The 16,801-nt window shown below is 41.8% G+C and overlaps 1 protein-coding gene and 1 non-coding gene across 2 annotated transcripts in view; one reads left to right on the top strand and one right to left on the bottom strand.

Annotated features, from left to right (window-relative positions):
• Positions 1–7,233, bottom strand: part of HAAO (3-hydroxyanthranilate 3,4-dioxygenase) — a 35,939-nt gene extending 28,706 nt beyond the window's left edge. Inside the window, exons 1-2 of the mRNA XM_030499880.1 lie at positions 7,053–7,233; positions 2,967–3,045 (exon numbers count right to left, since the gene is read on the bottom strand). Coding sequence (XP_030355740.1) covers positions 2,967–3,045; positions 7,053–7,132 — 159 coding nt within the window. The 5' untranslated portion in view covers positions 7,133–7,233. The remainder of the gene's footprint in view (positions 1–2,966; positions 3,046–7,052) is intronic.
• A 6,652-nt stretch (positions 7,234–13,885) lies between these two features.
• TRNAI-UAU lies at positions 13,886–13,979 on the top strand. The gene is made up of 2 exons: positions 13,886–13,923; positions 13,944–13,979. It is a non-coding gene; the product is annotated as a tRNA-Ile (tRNA).
• Positions 13,980–16,801: the final 2,822 nt, after the last annotated feature.

Raw genomic sequence — 16,801 nt, 5'->3', positions numbered from 1 at the left:
ATTCAGTTTCATTTTGAGAATGAGTCTGACGTAGAGGTGCAGAACGCCCAAGTAGATGCTTGTTGACTCTCTCTCTGTTTTGATGGAGAAGGGAGCAAGGGGCAATTTAACATTCACAAATAAGAAAAAGGGTGACTCTGTCACAGTGGTAAAGTCAAGCCAAACAACATTAATCATTTACCTCAAAGTGCAGCTTGATTTGGCTCCTCACAAAACCTGTCCAATGGCAAAAAATGTCTCAGGTATGACGCAGTAGTTTGGTGCAGAAGGATACTGAATAAGCAGTGCATAGAAAACTAAGAAGGAAGTGAAGTACTACAGAGAAAACTAAGAGGAAGAAAATGTTGAGTTACATATTTAGGAAACTCCTGCTTGCTGAGAGAAAAAAAAGTTGTGCAAGACTGGCTGTTATTTTCACCTAAATGGCTGTTCAGGAGCCAATCCTAAAAGGCTTTGAAGAGAGTCCAAATCAAGCCTTCATTTTTTTTCTCATAATTAGGCAGTCAAAACTGATATTCCCAATACACCTGCATGTTAATGGTGCCAGCAGAGAACAGCTTGGGAGTGAGAGGATGCTCTTAACCCTTATCTCTGCATGTGAACCCCTTGCTGCTGTGAACTGTGGGCTGACAAACACAAGTTGTGCCACAGGACATGCTATAAGCTGTGTGATAACAGACAGAAAATAATGAGTGAACAGATACAAACAATCCTAAATTTAACTTTCTTTTCTAAACCAACCCTTTTTTTTTTTTTGCTGTCAGAATAATACTAGTAGAATGGCATCAACTACATTTGCATAAAGGATTTGTGGGTTTTCACTTTGTGATTTGGCCTTTTAATAGGATGCCTATAAAGTTTGTCTTCCAAATTGTCACTCAGAACTGTAAATGACCTTTTGCCTGCCAAAATAATGAGCTGATCATGGTTTTGAATGAGGTTTGGGTTTTTTTAATCCCAAAATCTAATTCAGGAATATGCCCATTTACTAAGATACTGTGTCTCACAATTCTTCTCTGATGAAAAACATGGATCTAAATTTGATCACATGAAGGTGCAAATGTGTCTTGATAAAATCTACCGTAAAATGTAATGTATAACTATTTTGTACCCCCATAAAAGTGACCAAAATTGGCTCATATGTTAAACTGCTATGTAATTGATTCCCACAGCAATGGGTCAGGGATGAAGGATAATCCAGTATGAACTGCGAGATGCAGGGAGAGACAAGGACAAAAATATCTATATATTTAATATTATAGTGCAAACTATCGTACCAGTTAAACTTCAGCTCAATTTTGTGTGTTCCTTTCTTAGCGTATGGCTCTAATCAATCCTTCAGAGCAAGAAATAGCTGAATTGTGTTAAAACAAAAAGGTTGAGTTACAGAAAAAAATATTTGAAATCATCAACTTCCATCTGAACCTTAGTGTCATTGACCTTCATAACAAAAGTCACTCTTTTTTAATGTAACATATAATACTTTACAATATTCCATAACAACAGTGTACAGATTAGCTATTCTTCAGTGCTTTCCGAGCAGACATGCTGCAGATGTGATTGCTCCTTTCCCAAGGACATAACCATGTTGATGAAACAACATTTTGTTTTCCCCAGCTAAGTATCTCTGGAATTTCCTTGTAATATAGAATGGATGCTAAACTCTTCTGGTTAGCAACAATCACTTCACATGCACTGCCCTGAAACGTGGTTTGCCTCCTTACCAACTCAAGCAACCTGCCAGCGTGGCCCTGGGTGTTGCCAGAGCTCCCCTGTGCAGCCGATGGGACAGGACATAATGGAGTGTGCTGGGTAACTTGGTAGGTGATGGAGGTGCCTTTATCCACAGCCATGGGTGGGCTGTGAGACCGTGGTGGCAATCCAAAGCAGACACGAGCCAGGTAAGCAAGATAAGATAGCATCTGCTCTTTCAGATACGGTTATAATGACTACAGACACCTGCATGGCACAACTGTAACAGAGAAGTAATGAAGGCTGTTGTGAAATGGTTTGGTTGGCTGAGAAAAGATTCAGTGAGAAGCAAACACTTTTTAAAAGGTTTTATTTTTAAAAGGATTTACTGAACTTGACTTGCTTCTGCCTTGAAATGTAGATGCTGAGGCTGGGGCTTGCAAAGGTACTTCAGATTAGGTGGCCAAATTTTGTTGGGATTACATGAAATTGAATTATTCTGCTGGAAGCAAGGCAAATGGTCTCCCATCATGCAATCCTTACTGCCAGGCCTCGAGTGTCCCCTTTCCCTTAGGGTGCCTTCAGAGCCAGTTCAGATACCCCTGACTCGGAGAAGTCCTCAGGCCAAGCAGACAATTCCATGAAAAAGGCAGTAAACAAGGCAGGTGTAAATTGTTACAAGTTTGATCGGTTTCTACTCTTTCTTTCTATATTTTGCATTTGGCACAATGGCTACAGATGTGCAGCAAAGGGGATTGATGTGAAAAGTATTTAGAGATTCTATTCTTTAGCCTTCCAACCCTGAATGGAAGCTGAAAATGCTGATATTTTTCACAAAGTCCAGAAAAAACCCTGTAATTTCAGGACAAACAGAATATTTAACTTTGGTGTTTCTAATTTCAGAGTTACTTTTGAAATACAGATCAATCTCTTCTGCAACAGAATATAACTTTAAAAATATCATTACCTTTCCAAAGTTTGGCTCCAAAATGTTGAAATAAGACATTTTGATGTGTCAGAACAACTTTCTCTAGTTTCCTGTTGTAAATGAATTATAGCAAAACAGATCGGAGCTCATGTGCTTGTTTCAAAGGAAATGCACAGATGGTGTATGGTTCTGGTGAATGATTCTGTTTAAGTCTTTGAATAGATCTAATAAATACAACATCACTGAGGCTGGCTTTGCTAATCTGTAGCTGTAGCTTCAAAAGTAGCTGCACTTCAATCATTATAGATCAATTAAAACAGCAAAATATAAGCAGCCTGTGGGTTACCTCTTCTCCTTCTTCAATATGATAATCCTTCCTTTCATTTGGCCCTCCAACAAACATCACGCTTAATTGATGGCGATGCCTAGAAAAGAAAGTAACATTTTAAAGCTACCTCCACTCCTGATGGTCTTTATTTCATATCAGATTATTTTTTTGAATACTTTGAGGACAGTGAGTCAGTAAAACAAGGCTGAATGACAAGCAACATCTAGAATGAGAACTCAAGAGTCCTTGGATGCATCTCTCCGCTCTGCAACTGTCCTGCCAGGTGACCTGAGGCCAGCTACCTCCCTCCTGGTGTTTCAGTGCCTCCAGCTATGAAAAGGGGATGAGTTACCAACTGTGAAGAATGCTACATAAGAGGCTGGAAAATTTCTTTCAACCTGAGCTGATTGGATCAGGATCTGTAAAGGTAGAACACTTTTAAAGGTTAATAAAAGTAAAAACATACTTCCCTCCTTTCCATTCCCCCCCCCCCCCCCCCCCGGTAGAATTACCAGACATACAATGGAATTATCAGCTAATTTCTCTTCTATTTACAGTGGTTTTGCTAAGGTTTAACATTACCACAGTTTCATTGTGGTTGTAGCTAATTCAGAAAAGGAAGTCGAGGCCCTTTATCTTAACTCTGCCTCTTTTAAGGGCACAAATGAGCACTGCTCTCAGCTGTCAAAAAGAATAAACATAACCCCAAATATCTATCACTGCACTTACACTAATAAAAAGGTAAGGTAGCAGGTTTTCATTTGCTACACCCCCCCCGCCCCTCTCCCTTATAAATGATGCCTGTGATTCAAAATTTGTTCTTGACCTCTTTTTGATATGAGAACTGAGGCGTGTTGACCTCTGCTTTTCAGTGAGGAGATTCTGGGCAATACTTGAGCTAACAGGAGATGCTAGTAACACAGAACCAGAAGAGCCATATTCCCCTGCAACATGGAGAAGAACAATGTGTCTGTGTGTTAGCACCTTGCAAGCCTTAACTGAGAGAAGCTATTCTGAATGGCTGAACATACATATTTGATTTGTTACCATTATCTTGTTTACTTTTTAGAGTATTTAAACAATAATAAGCAACACAGTAGGGACTAGTAAAGCAGAAATAATAAGCACTGAATGACAAATTAATTGGTTAAATAAAAATCTAAAGAATTAAATTAGATTACAGTTCTTAAATTGATCATTTTCACTACAGGAAGCTGTATATATTATAGCACTTGGCTTCATGCATGTATCCTAAAATAAGGAACTGAAATCAGATCTGTTTGTACCATGCAGATTTAATGTTCAGTTTTGAGAACGCACTGTAATATTTCTGCATTAATAAACACTCCTACTAAAAAAGGGCAGGAAGACCAAAACAGTAACAACACAGCTAATAATTAATGAAGTAAATTCAAATCAACTCTGGAAAATAAAAGAAAAGAAAGGCAATGAAAAAAGGCAAGACAAAGGGTGTCTTGTAGCCTGCTGTTAAGAGGGGTTATTTTTTTAATAGAAACCCATACAGTTTTGTTATTAGTTCAGTAACTAAAAGTGAAAATACTGCTCTAAAAATCATTGTTGCATGACTTGTTGTTTGGCAAGTCCGCCACTAATTCTGTTACCCTATGGATTTAGCTGGGTTTTACACAAGAAACAGGCAGCTATGGGTTAATCATTCTTATCACTAACAATTATCTGATTACACCATCAAAAAATTCCAGCTATTTTGTTTGTCCTGAAATTACAAACAAGCAGGAACTCCAATAGGTTTGTTTGTCCATATCGCTAAATAAAGTTGTCTGGTTAATATAGTTGGATTAAGTTAAGAAGAAAAACCTTAGGAAGGAAAGCAATTCCAGTTCTGATGGCCAAAAAGCAGTTAGAGGATCGTAAAGGTCTCTGAGGTATGAAAATAACTTGATTATACATTTTTTAGAATGAGGTGCTAATCAATGGCCTATTAAGTTTTATGTATTCTTATATTTCTCCTCTTAACCATATAAAGAAATTGATACCAGCAGGCAGCCTCTTAAAAACATCTCAAGTTCATGAAGAATCAGATAGTCCATGACCACAGTTAGGTCTCCTTATGGTGAGTATCATATTCTTGAACTCAAAGAAGAGCTTTAAAAGTGCCATAGCTACCCTGTAAAACACAGCTATGTCAAGGGTTCTGACTTTGCACTAATTGCTCATTGTTGAGGTTAACAAGCATTTAAACTTGCAAGATAATGTCATTAAAATGCATCTAGTTAACCTGCAGCTCTTGCATTGTGTCCTTTTCTTGACTCTGGTACAACTCTATAGAGATGGTGATTCAGGAACTGAAATCCCAAATAGGTATTTAACAATTTTGATCCTCTCAAGTGTACGGAACACAACTGAATAAAAGCTTGAAAGCTGTAATAAATTTAGACACCAAGAATTCTACTGATTTGCTGTAAGACCTAGATTTTAATTTAATTAATGTTAATTCTCTCTTGAAATGTAGGATCAGAATTTACTTAAATGTTTTGAGGTAGTTGCCTTCCAGTGATGTAGAAGGCAGTGAGATTTCCTTATACATCTCTACTCAGCACATACAGGATCAAGCCTTTGAAAATATGTTGGAAATCTATTAGTCACTTCTTGGAGAACTGCATTAAATCTTTTTGGAAAATCCTAAAGACATTTAGGTAGCACTAAAGCAGGTGGTGAGAGAATCCATATAGTAGATGGCTTTCCTCTCCTCCCTCACAGGCTGAAGCTACATTGGAAAAATGGGATTTATTTTTTTCAATCTATGTTTTTTTTATAACAAAAATTGTTCCTTGTTTCATTGTGGCTTCTTATAACATTCTTATAAAGTTTATGGGGAAGACTTCTGATATATGTCACATTCCAGAGATACTTCAGGATTACACAGAACTACTAGCAGAAGGTACAGAACAGTGCAGTACTCAAAAGATTCCTCTTACTAATGAGGAAAGAAAACCATGAATACTCCACATATGAAAAACACTGAAATTTTACTGCCATCATTGATAAGCTTTAGAAATGGATATGCTTTACAAAATGCTTCCTAAATCTATTTTTGAAATTAAAGAAATGATAACACTTACAATGACATCTGCGAATGGAAATTAATATCGCTGGTACAGTACTGCCCATTCAGTTGCTGACTACAGGGAACACTTCAGGGTAGGGCAAGAAGCCTGTTCATTGATGCTTTCTTAATAATTCAAGTTGTAAAGCAAGATTGTTATTTTTAATCGAAAGCAAAAAAATAAAGCTTTTCCTTTTAAAACCTGGTTTTATATTACTCCTTAGAATCCTTTCTTATGAAAGCCTTCTGTATATACATTTTTAGACAAAATATATCATCCTCAGCTTCACTGGCAAAAGAAATTCTTGCTAATGTTGCGACTAGAAGGTGCCACATGTTGGACTCCTTACACTGGAATTCATGAGCTTTGACACTTAGAATATATATGCTGTACAACTGAATAGTGCCCACATTTTTTCCTTATATCAGTTGTCTCATTCAGAATACAGTTCATAGATTCAAGCTGCTTCTTCAGCCTCCTTACTCTGCCTTGACAGCTCTGGAAATGCCCTGGAAACCTACTCCTCTGGTGCTCCTGCCCTTCCTTTTTCCTTATCTTCCAGTGATATATCCTACCAGTTTTGATTGCTTGTGCAGCTTTGGCTCCTCTGCAATGATGGAATGACTCTCAGCAGCTCTAACAACTGTTTCAAGTTGTAATTTGGTGCTGCTCTGTGCTACTAAACCTTATCCTATGTGGATGCGGATGCCACCTCCTCTGATTTCTATGAGTTTATTGTCACAAGGCCTGACACAAATCCCCTTAACTCAGTCTAACTGCCTACAAGAGACTTTAAGTTGAGGCAAATATATTATGTTTGAGTGGATCTTTACAGCTTCTGCTGAGTTATTGTAAAACAAATTTCAGTCACTTCCTGTTTTTCGAAACAGAACTCTGGGAGGAACTACAGTTTCTTATTGATTTTACAATGTATGCATTTTAGCAGCTTCCCCTTATAGAGCTAAGACTATATATCTAAGAACTGGTTTAAAAAAGAAAAATAACTTCATTTACTTACATAAGCTTATTGCACACAGGTGGCAAAAAGGCAGATTTGTTATCTTCTATCCATTTTCTTACATTTACAAGGAGCTCCATGGTCCACCAGCTATGAAACTTTTGATGGGGATACTCAAGTTTGCAGAGGGCTTTTTCTGTGAGCAAATTGCATGTGACTCCATCCCCACAGCTCAGGGGATTGGTTGGTAGAAGAGGTGTCTTCAGGCTTCAGTGTCAAAGGGGATGGGTCCATGAGTCAAAGGTTGCTTTGTAAAGAGTTCTAATGCTCTGGCAGCTTAGCTAATAATTGACTAATGTTTTTAAAATATGTATTTTCATCAAAGACTGATTCTGCCCTTAAGATTAAGAAAATTAAGATTCTGCCCTAATTAAGAAACAGGAAGTTTCTTAATCCTCTTTACTGCATCAACTCGAGTTTACAAAAATTGCCTTGTTACATAGACAAACTGAGGGCAAATTGGGCAAGACTTGGGAATCCACACCCTTCAAGTTTAATACAGAAATAGGTTTCAAAGATAAATGTAAGTTGAGCGCAGTTGCTCAAAGTTTAGTTACATATAAAAAGTATTTTTATACATGCATAACTATATATAGGTAGTTCAGGTTTGGTAATAGAGCCTTATTTTCTTTTCAGCACCTCCCCTCAACCTTCTGCAGCTGAATGTTTGGGGGGGTGTGTTTGAAAATACTGGGATCTTCTTCTGTCAAATAGCAAAAATAAAGATGTCTCTTGCATTTTTAAGACCAAAAGCAGCTGTCCATAAGTGCTCATTTTAATTTGATCCACTCTTTGCCAGTGTTGTAGCAGCGCTTTTTGGAGAGCTGAACCTGGCTCTGTGATGCCCTTTGTAGAAATGCAGCATATCATTGTCATCAAATTATCAGGCAAACAAGAAACTGAGAACTACCAGGCATTCCAGACCTGTGTTTGTCTTTATTCCCTCATGAGTTCTTGTTCAACATCTACATAGTTCCTACAGGATTGCTCACTCTGTTCCACACCACCCCCATTTTTAAATAAGAAAATGCATGAACATTTATTTTCAGACTTGAAATACATGAAATGGGTGCTAAACAGAAACCCCAAGACATTTTAGCACTTTTCAGTTGCTCCTGACATAGCTTAGTCTTCTGACTACATCTACACTGTGCTTAGTGAGTGAATGCGTATGCATAAAAGGTTCTAATATGATTTGTTTAAAAGTGAGTAGTACAGCCTCCATGGCTCGTGCATATGAGCAGTGCAGTTGCTGTAAGAGTCAGCGTGCTGGAACGATACAAATCTGGGATTTCTTATAATTTTCCAATGGAAAAAAGCAATAAAGTGTGCGTTTGGACTAGTATGCTCTTGTCCCTATATGTGTAAGGGTGGCTGTTTTACCTTCACCTCTAGCAGTTCTTTGCAGTTTAGCTTAAACTAATTACATAATTAAAAAAAATCCCTCCATTTATTTTGGGATGAGAAGATCCACGTGTGGATCAGAGTTCCACTCTATCAATAGTATCATAATATGACTTGCGAGAATTTCCTCTGAAATAAGCCCAAAGGAATTATTATTTCACTCAATTATATAAAAAAACAAAACAAAACAAACCAGACCCTACATTATTTATTTAGCCCACAAAATTTCTACCATCAGAATGGCTGTGGTGAGACAGACACCAGTGCACAGCCAAGGCATTAGGCCTGGGTTTGGGTCTACAGACAGGAACATTTCAGTGCTTTTTTTACTGTAGGCTGCTGGCACAATATTTAGCTGCTAAGGAAAGTGATCTTCTCTTTAAAATCCGCTTTCACTGAGGGGATTGTGACCCAGCCTGGCAGGACCAGGAGAACTGAAGGCTGTTTCAATGACTTTAGTCATCATTAGTAACATGTATGGTGGAACAGAACTCCATTCGTGGGGCATGAAAACCAAGAGATTTTGTACAAAGCCACAGTAGGAAAAAATGCTGGAACTGATAGAATCAAGTCTTGCTCGCCACGAGAATTAACGTGCCAGATTTGGCTGCAGGGCTATTGTCTGCAACCCTCACTCTAATCCCTAGTCTCCACTTTTTTCCGCTAGGCAGAATACAAGCTACAGAGAAAGCTATCTCTGGCGTAGGCTGATAAATCCGTTTTGTGGCTAGAATGAGATAAGAAAACCCAGTAACTAGACCTACTTAGGGAGCAAACATGAAGTTCACTTATAAAATTCACCATTAGTATGAAGCTGAGGTTGCTATCACCGGGTAGCATTTTCTACAACCTTCTGAGATCAATAGGTTTTGAAAAATGTAATTAATAGCCTCTCCATAATAAGAAATGGTCTCATGGCCTATGAGTACTGGGCCATGAAACCCTATTTCTGTGAAGTATATTGGAGAGGCAAATAAAAGAGCCAGCATTGCAGTCTCTGTGAGACTCAAGTACATACGTACGCCTTGTGGCCCCACTGGGGTTTGGATTTTTCTTGCTAGTCTACTTCACAATGACTCTTCATGTCCATCAAAGCAGATTCCAGCAGCTGGGGTTTCTGCTCTCATTTTCTGCTCAGATCCTTCCCTTTATCTACAGGTAAGGACTCGATTTGTTAGCTTTTGCTGCCAAAGAAGTGCAAGACTACTGAAGCACAGAACTGCTACACAAAAATAATCCATCTTCTGCACTGAGGATACAGGAAAATAAATGGCCCTGGAAAAAAACTGAGTTTAGGACAGCACCTACTTGATTTTTCTACTTTCCTCACCCACCAGAACTATTAGAGACTTAAATTTACTAGCTGGTGTCCTGCAAGCAGGATATGTTAACATAAAGCACATAATCAGCTAAATACTATGTTTTCAGTTAGAAGAGGTATTCAGGTTCATTGGCCAGGAATTTTATCTGTATTAAAGCGATAGAGTCATAGAAACATAGAATCACAGAATGGTTTGGGTTGGAAAGGACCTTAAAGCTCCTCCAGTTCCAAGCCTCTGTCATGGGCAGGGACACCTTCCACTAGAGCAGGTTGCTCCAAGCCCTTGTGTCCAACCTGGCCTTGAACACTGCCAGGGATGGGGCATAATATTTATTTTTCTGGAATGGTTGTCCCATGGGAAGGGGAGAGGGAAACAGACCATACAGCCAGCAAGCATAGATGCTGCCTGCTCCACTCCGCCCATTCTACTCTTGAAAACAAACAGCATTGTGAAAATTGGCTCTTAAGCCTTGGTTTTTTCCTACTTAGTGCTAACAAGTGTTCTGAAAAATCTTCACCGGGGGAGGTGAAGCAATTTGAGGACAAAATCCTTTTAGTATAAATTCAACTTTGCCTTTCTGTCCCTGTGCAATACAGAGACTGATTTAGCTACACTGGTGTTAAAATAATGGAGCTACACTGAAGTGATAATCTGGAGATTCCACAAGCAGCAGGAATCAATAACTTTCTGCAGTGTTAGGACAACTTTAACTTCTTTTATGTGAAGAAATGGGAAAGCAAAGACATAGATACAAAGAAATAATGATTTCACCCAGCTGAACATACATCCTGTTGCTGTGATTTTTCTGTTCGTTCTTTGAGAACAAATACAAATGAAGCACTTTAACGTAAATGGTTTTTCATTAAAAAAGCCCCACAACTATACTCAGATCAGTAACAAACCTACTACTTGAACCCAAGTACAGCTGTGTTCCCACAAACTAATCCATGTGGACAAATTTCACTGCTATATTCATAAACATACTATCAAGGGCCTCAGTCTCTGGAGACATAAGACGCAAGTGTGAAGTGCATCACAGAGCACAATAGAAGAGTTAAAGATCCCACAAAAACTACCAGAATCTTCACCATTACCACTGTTACTTTTATGGGAAGGCTAATTAAAATACAACAAGCAGTGATCATCATCTATATAAACAACAAAATTAGACTTGCTGAGTCCTCCCTCTTGCCAGAGTCTAAGGTTAAATCTGCAATAAACAGCTTGTCTCTACATTCACAGCTTCAGCTTTGATTCCTCCCGACATTCTTGCATTTGCCAAAAAAGCGCTTGTTTGGATGAAATTATGTTCACAGCAATCTTTGCGTGGGATAGAGTATCTTATTTTCTAGTGTAATGATGCCCTGCTAAGGGTAATGAAGGTAGCTGCTGTGTTCTGGTATGCCAACTAAAAAACCCATGTGAGGATGGAAAATTTCCCTAAGGAATGAACTCTTTTTCCCTTTTTCTCCATGCCAGCCACCTTCGCCAATGGTCAGATATAGCAATTGCATGTTACTTTACCTGTCAACAGTGTATACCACCAAAACACATTCTAGGTAATACCCACAGTAACAGTACCAACAGGAGAACAACTTCTTTGACTAGTGAGAAGCACCTTGTCTCCATTCAAAACAGACTCAAAAGGTTTCATCTCATTTATGGATCAGAGGTGGGGGGCAGAGGTAATGAAGTCAGATGTAATTGCCACTCCATCTGCCAAAAGGAACAGGTTGCCCAGAGAAGCTGTGGCTGCCCCATCCCTGGCAGTGTTCTAGGCCGGGTCGGATAGAGCCTTGGGCGACATGGTCCAGTGGAAGGTGTCCCTGTTCGTGGCAAGGGGTTGGAACCGCATGAGCTTTAAGGTCACTCCCAACCCAAATCATTTGATGATGATTCTGTCGTGGATTCAGCTGTAACAGTTATTTTTCTCCTTAGTAGCTGGTACAGTGCTGTGTTTTTGACTTTCAGCCTGAGAACAACGCTGATAACACACCGATGTTTTTAGTTGTTGCTAAGTAATATTCACTCTGATCAAGGACTTTTCAGTCTCATGCTCTGCCAGGGAGGAGGGGAAGCTGGGAGGAAGCAGAGACAGGACACCTGACCCAAACTAGCCAAAGGGGTATTCCATACCTCAGCACATCATGGCCAGTAGAGAAACTGGGGGGAGTTCCGGAAGGCCCGGATTGCTGCTTGGGTCGGGCTGGCTATCGGTCGGCTGGTGCTGAGCAATTGTATCCTCTCCCCTTGTTATTTCCCTTATTGTTATTGGTGGTAGCAGTAGTGGTTTTGTATTATACCTTAGTTACTGGACTGCTCTTATCTCAACCCGTGGGAGTTAAATTCTTTTGATTCTCCTCCCCATCCCTCCGGGAGCGGGGGTTGTGGGGGGGTAGGTGTGGGAAGAAGCAGGGAGTGAGTGAGAGGCTGCGTGGTTCTGAGTTACTGGCTGGGCTTAAACCACGACATTCTATGAAAAATCGTGGGGAGATCAGTGCTATTTACTTAAAACTGGCTGAGTGTCTGTCACCTGCTGCCAGGCCACCAGTAGTTCATTTTTAGAGGCCATGGAAACCCAAGCTCTCTGTAGTGTTCTCTATAACCATCCACACTGTAATGAACTGACCAGAGCTTGCTGCTTTGCCCACAGTAAAGCAGCAGCAGAAAGGAAAATGCTTTCTAGCTTTTATGTCAGCAACCCAACAGGGCCGTCTCAGAAAGTAAATATGGTGACAATGCCTAACCGTGTGTGGAAAAACAGAAAGAGTATGTCTCTATCTCAGCTCTCTAAGTGTTGGAGCATTGCTTGGGTTTAAATACCTGCTGATGCCAATTATGTGTATCATCTTACCACCGCAGAAAGATAAACCAGATCTGACTGCAAAACAAATGCATGTTAACAGTAGGCTTTAAAATTAAACATGTGCGTAAAGCTGTGTGTTTTCTTGCAGTAACTATTTCTAAGTATGTAATGCACCATATACACACTGTGTTCTTTCTATGTGTAACAGCACAGTGGATATAAAAGGCTAATGTTATCCTTTTAGATGTATTCAGCACTTTTCTATTAAAGCACCTTATTCCATCCTTTAATTCTAGGAAACTGTGAGGGTGCTGAGGTCCTGGCACAGAGTGCCCAGAGAAGCTGTGGCTGCCCCATCCCTGGCAGTGTTCAAGGCCAGGTTGGACACAGGGGCTTGGAGCAACCTGCTCTAGTGGAAGGTGTCCCTGCCCGTGGCAGGGGAGTGGAACTGGATGAGCTTTAAGGACCCTTCCAACCCAAGCCAATCTGTAAAACAGCAAGACAAAACCTTCAGGTAGTGAAACAAGCAGTTTAGACCCTGTATATGGGATGTCTTTATATTACAGATGCTCTGTGCTTACACTAAGATGAAGTCACTCCAAAGCTGAAGTAAGCTCTCAATGAATTATCCATATGGGTGAGCCAATGTTTTTAGTTATTTCTATTAACTATCATTTTAGGATTCCTTTCTACCTGTACTGCTTGCTTTGGTAGCGCCCGGCCGCACACACCGGCCGCGGACTGCAAAGCCCCAGGGCGTGCCGCTCCTGCAGCTGCACAGATAACCACTTTAGTTCCTGCTTGTAATTAGTTACTTTTCTCTCTGCCTCGGACCCGAACACGGCAGACGGGCGCGTTATTTCCCCATCGCTCTAAACGACCATGAGGATGAACTTCACCGACCTGCGGCCCAAAGCCCTTTACGAATCACGTCAGGACGCTTTGTCCCGTCACGCCAGGCCCGGCCGCGTCGCCGGGGCAGCGCAGAGGGCGGTACCCCTCGACCCGCCCCGCCCGCCCGGCAGAGGGGGCCGGGCTCTCCCCGCCGCGCCGCCCGCCAGCTCTGCGGCCGGGGAGGCGAGGGGCGGGACGGCTTTGTCCGGGGCCGCAGCTGCTGTGCCTCCTCCCCAAGGGGCGTAGCATGCACCAGCTCCCTTCTACCCTCTCCTCGCCGCTGTGAGCGGCCGGTACCGGGCGGAGCGCGGCCCAGGCAGAGACCCGGGGCGGCCCAGCGCCGCTGCTCTTCCCCCGCGGGGCCGGGGGAGCCGTTGATAAAGCGTTCGGGAGGAGTTGGTGTCAGGGCTCCAGTGGCGCAATCGGTTAGCGCGCGGTACTTATACAGCAGTACAAAGCCGAGCAATGCCGAGGTTGTGAGTTCGAGCCTCACCTGGAGCACACAGCTTTTTCTTTTATAGGGGAAACGGCCTGTTTTGGGATTTGGCCGTGCTCCGGAGGGAGGAAAGAAGAAAGAAAAAAGGTCACGGGAAAAAAATTATGCAGCCGTGGGCTCCCACGCGGCAGCCTGGTGTGCCCGAGAGGTGCTGGGTGTATGTGAGCCTTTTATTGTCAGGGTTTTGAGTGTGCATGGCGGGTTATAGGGAAATGTGCTCACGTATGGACGTGTGTTCACCTTCTGTGAGCAGCTCCTTAGTGTGGAATAATGAAAGCTTTCCCTATGAGAGCTGCTTGTGTGAACTTGGAGTAAATAAAGGTTGTTTTATACTCTGGTGTTTAATGCAGAGTGCAAGTAAATATTGACTGGTGCGGTCACTACAACTGAAGGGTGGCAAAATCTCCCTCCTGACTTTGCCTTTGCTTTGGCAGTCTTTGTAACTGCTCATTACCGTGGTCATGCTTTACAAATGTGTGGGCCATGGCAGGAAGGACAGTAGTTCAACTAATTTCAGGTTCCTTTTCCCGGCTGGAGAGGTGGCAGGGCCACGGGAGAAGGGTGGCTTCCTGAAAGAGAAGCCTGGGGAACACTGCCTGAACATTTAGGTCCAAGTTTTGTGAACCTGCCTCTGTGTTCACATCTGGTCTGCTACTCACAGTGCAGTTCATATCAGAAAGTTCAGTAAAGCCCTCAAGATCATGCAGCCAAAGGCACCTTTGTTGCCCAGACCAGCCCATCAGTGTCTGTACTGTGGTCATTAACTCCCTGAAGTGCCACTTTCAGGTGATTTCAGTAATGTTTCACTTTCGTTGATTTCAGTAACAGTGCCATCATGGCCTGAAGCATGCATCATACCAGTATAAGGAAGACTAAACCAACAGGACTGATCTGTCATACATCAAAGGGTAAACAGGATTCATCCCTTGCTTGCAGTGACTTTTGCTTCTCCTTCATGCGGGAGTGCCATGTCCCACCGCAGAGTACTGACAGGACAGAGGAATATTATTGGAGAAATGCTGGAATACTAAAACCTGAAAATGCTGCTTTAGTATAACCGGGGTGAAAAACCCACAAAACAACCTAGCAGAGGGAGAATGCACAGGGACCACTTATTTCAGACACTGAGTGGGGACCAAGTTGCTCTGCTCCCTTTCCCCTTTCCCCTGCGGCCTTGTGCACATGACCTCCTTCATCTCCTTGGTCCTACCTTGGCTTTTACTCTCACTCCAACATGATTTTTGTCTTTGCCTCTGGGAAAAGACCCAAATCCCCATGTGAGGTGTAACTTGTTTGCGTTCCTGCAGCAGAGGCCTGGACTGATTCACTCCTGTGCCTGACACCTGATGGAAATGTGTTCTGGGATGGGGATTTCACAGTGAAAATCATGCTAAATCAGGACAGTTTATGGGGACTTCCTAGAAACCTCTGTACAACTAAAGAACGTTATTTGTCTCATGGGTGTTTATAAAATAAAGCGAACTGGTGCTACTGCATGAGTGCTTCCTGATGGAGGCCGGGCTGTGAAGGATGTTGAAGCAAAGCCCCTGGAGCTTTAATTCAAAGCTGTAAAGGATTACTCTACAGGTGCAGCTCGTTATGGCTTGGCTGTGGCACCTGGGCAAGGAGGGTGGTGCTGGTTCCTCCTTCTGCCCTGGAGTTGTGGAGGTGCTGTGGTGGGGTTGGTGCAGGTGCAGAGCTGGAGTAGAAGGGTGTTACGGTGGAGCTGTGGTCAGCAAGGCTGGTTGATTTCCTTCCCCAGGATGCTGCTGTGGAGACAAGTGAGTTGGATGTGTGGATGGTGTGCCTGCAGGTCTGTACCTCCCTAACTTCTCTAAAATCTTTCCATGTTATGTTTTAAAAGGCCCCTCTTCTTAAAGTGTATGTTGCTATTCTGTTATCATTGAGTATGGACTGTGTGTTCTACAGGCTTCTTCTGGCTGGTCTGAGTTCCCACTGAATATGGAAAGAAAGAGGCCTCTTACTTACAGACAGTGGGAAAATTTACATGCATGTTGCTGATTGCTGGAAGGAGAATAATTAGGTCAGGGAACAGGCTTTATGTTTATCCCTGTATGATCTTGCTCAGGCAGGGAGTCCCACTGGAATGGGAGATGGAAAGAGAGGCTCATGCAGGATATCCTTTCCTGGTGTTTATTCTAAGAGTGGCAACTTTTGTTTCTGACCTGTTGGTGCAGTCTTGGTGCTTGTTAGACACTTAAGTTTCTTTGAATGCATCAGTCTGGAAATTTCCAAAGTATTGAGGCTTGCATATCCTAACAAACGCCTATGAAAGCCTACGATAACGACTAGGCCTACCTAATTGTTTTGAAACCGATGTACCAAGTACTTTTATTCTTAACTTTACAAATAGTAAATAGCCAGTAGGAGTCTGCTCTTCGTAACATTTCCAATAGATGGCACTGTGGTCCCACGAAGAGAAAATGAACAAACAAAGCATTCCTACACATCCTAAAAATAGAAACCACTTGCCAAATGCTCCGCTGTGCCCTACGGAGAACAATAGGCAAACATTCCACGGGTTGCTTAGAAAACAAAGTCCACTGGAGGTATAGATGTGTTTGGGTTTGCTTTTGGGTTCTCTGCCTCCCCTTGTCTTTTGTATGTAACATCTTGAGGACCTTTCTGACATTAAAATCTATTGATTAGTTGTGTTTAGAGTAACAGAAGTGGTGAGGGTGTATCATGCCTTTAAAGTCTGTATGAATTCAGTACTGTGTCGAAGTGCCAGCATAGCAGTTCTGTTTTGTACCCTCTTGAACTAAGTTTGTTAAAGAAACACTGGTCTTAGAGGCTGTTGTGCAGG

Source organism: Strigops habroptila, chromosome 10, assembly GCF_004027225.2.
Source record: "Strigops habroptila isolate Jane chromosome 10, bStrHab1.2.pri, whole genome shotgun sequence".
Taxonomy (NCBI): domain Eukaryota; kingdom Metazoa; phylum Chordata; class Aves; order Psittaciformes; family Psittacidae; genus Strigops; species Strigops habroptila.
The sequence above is the reverse complement of the archived record's forward strand: the minus strand, read 5'-3'. Positions and strand labels throughout refer to the sequence as shown.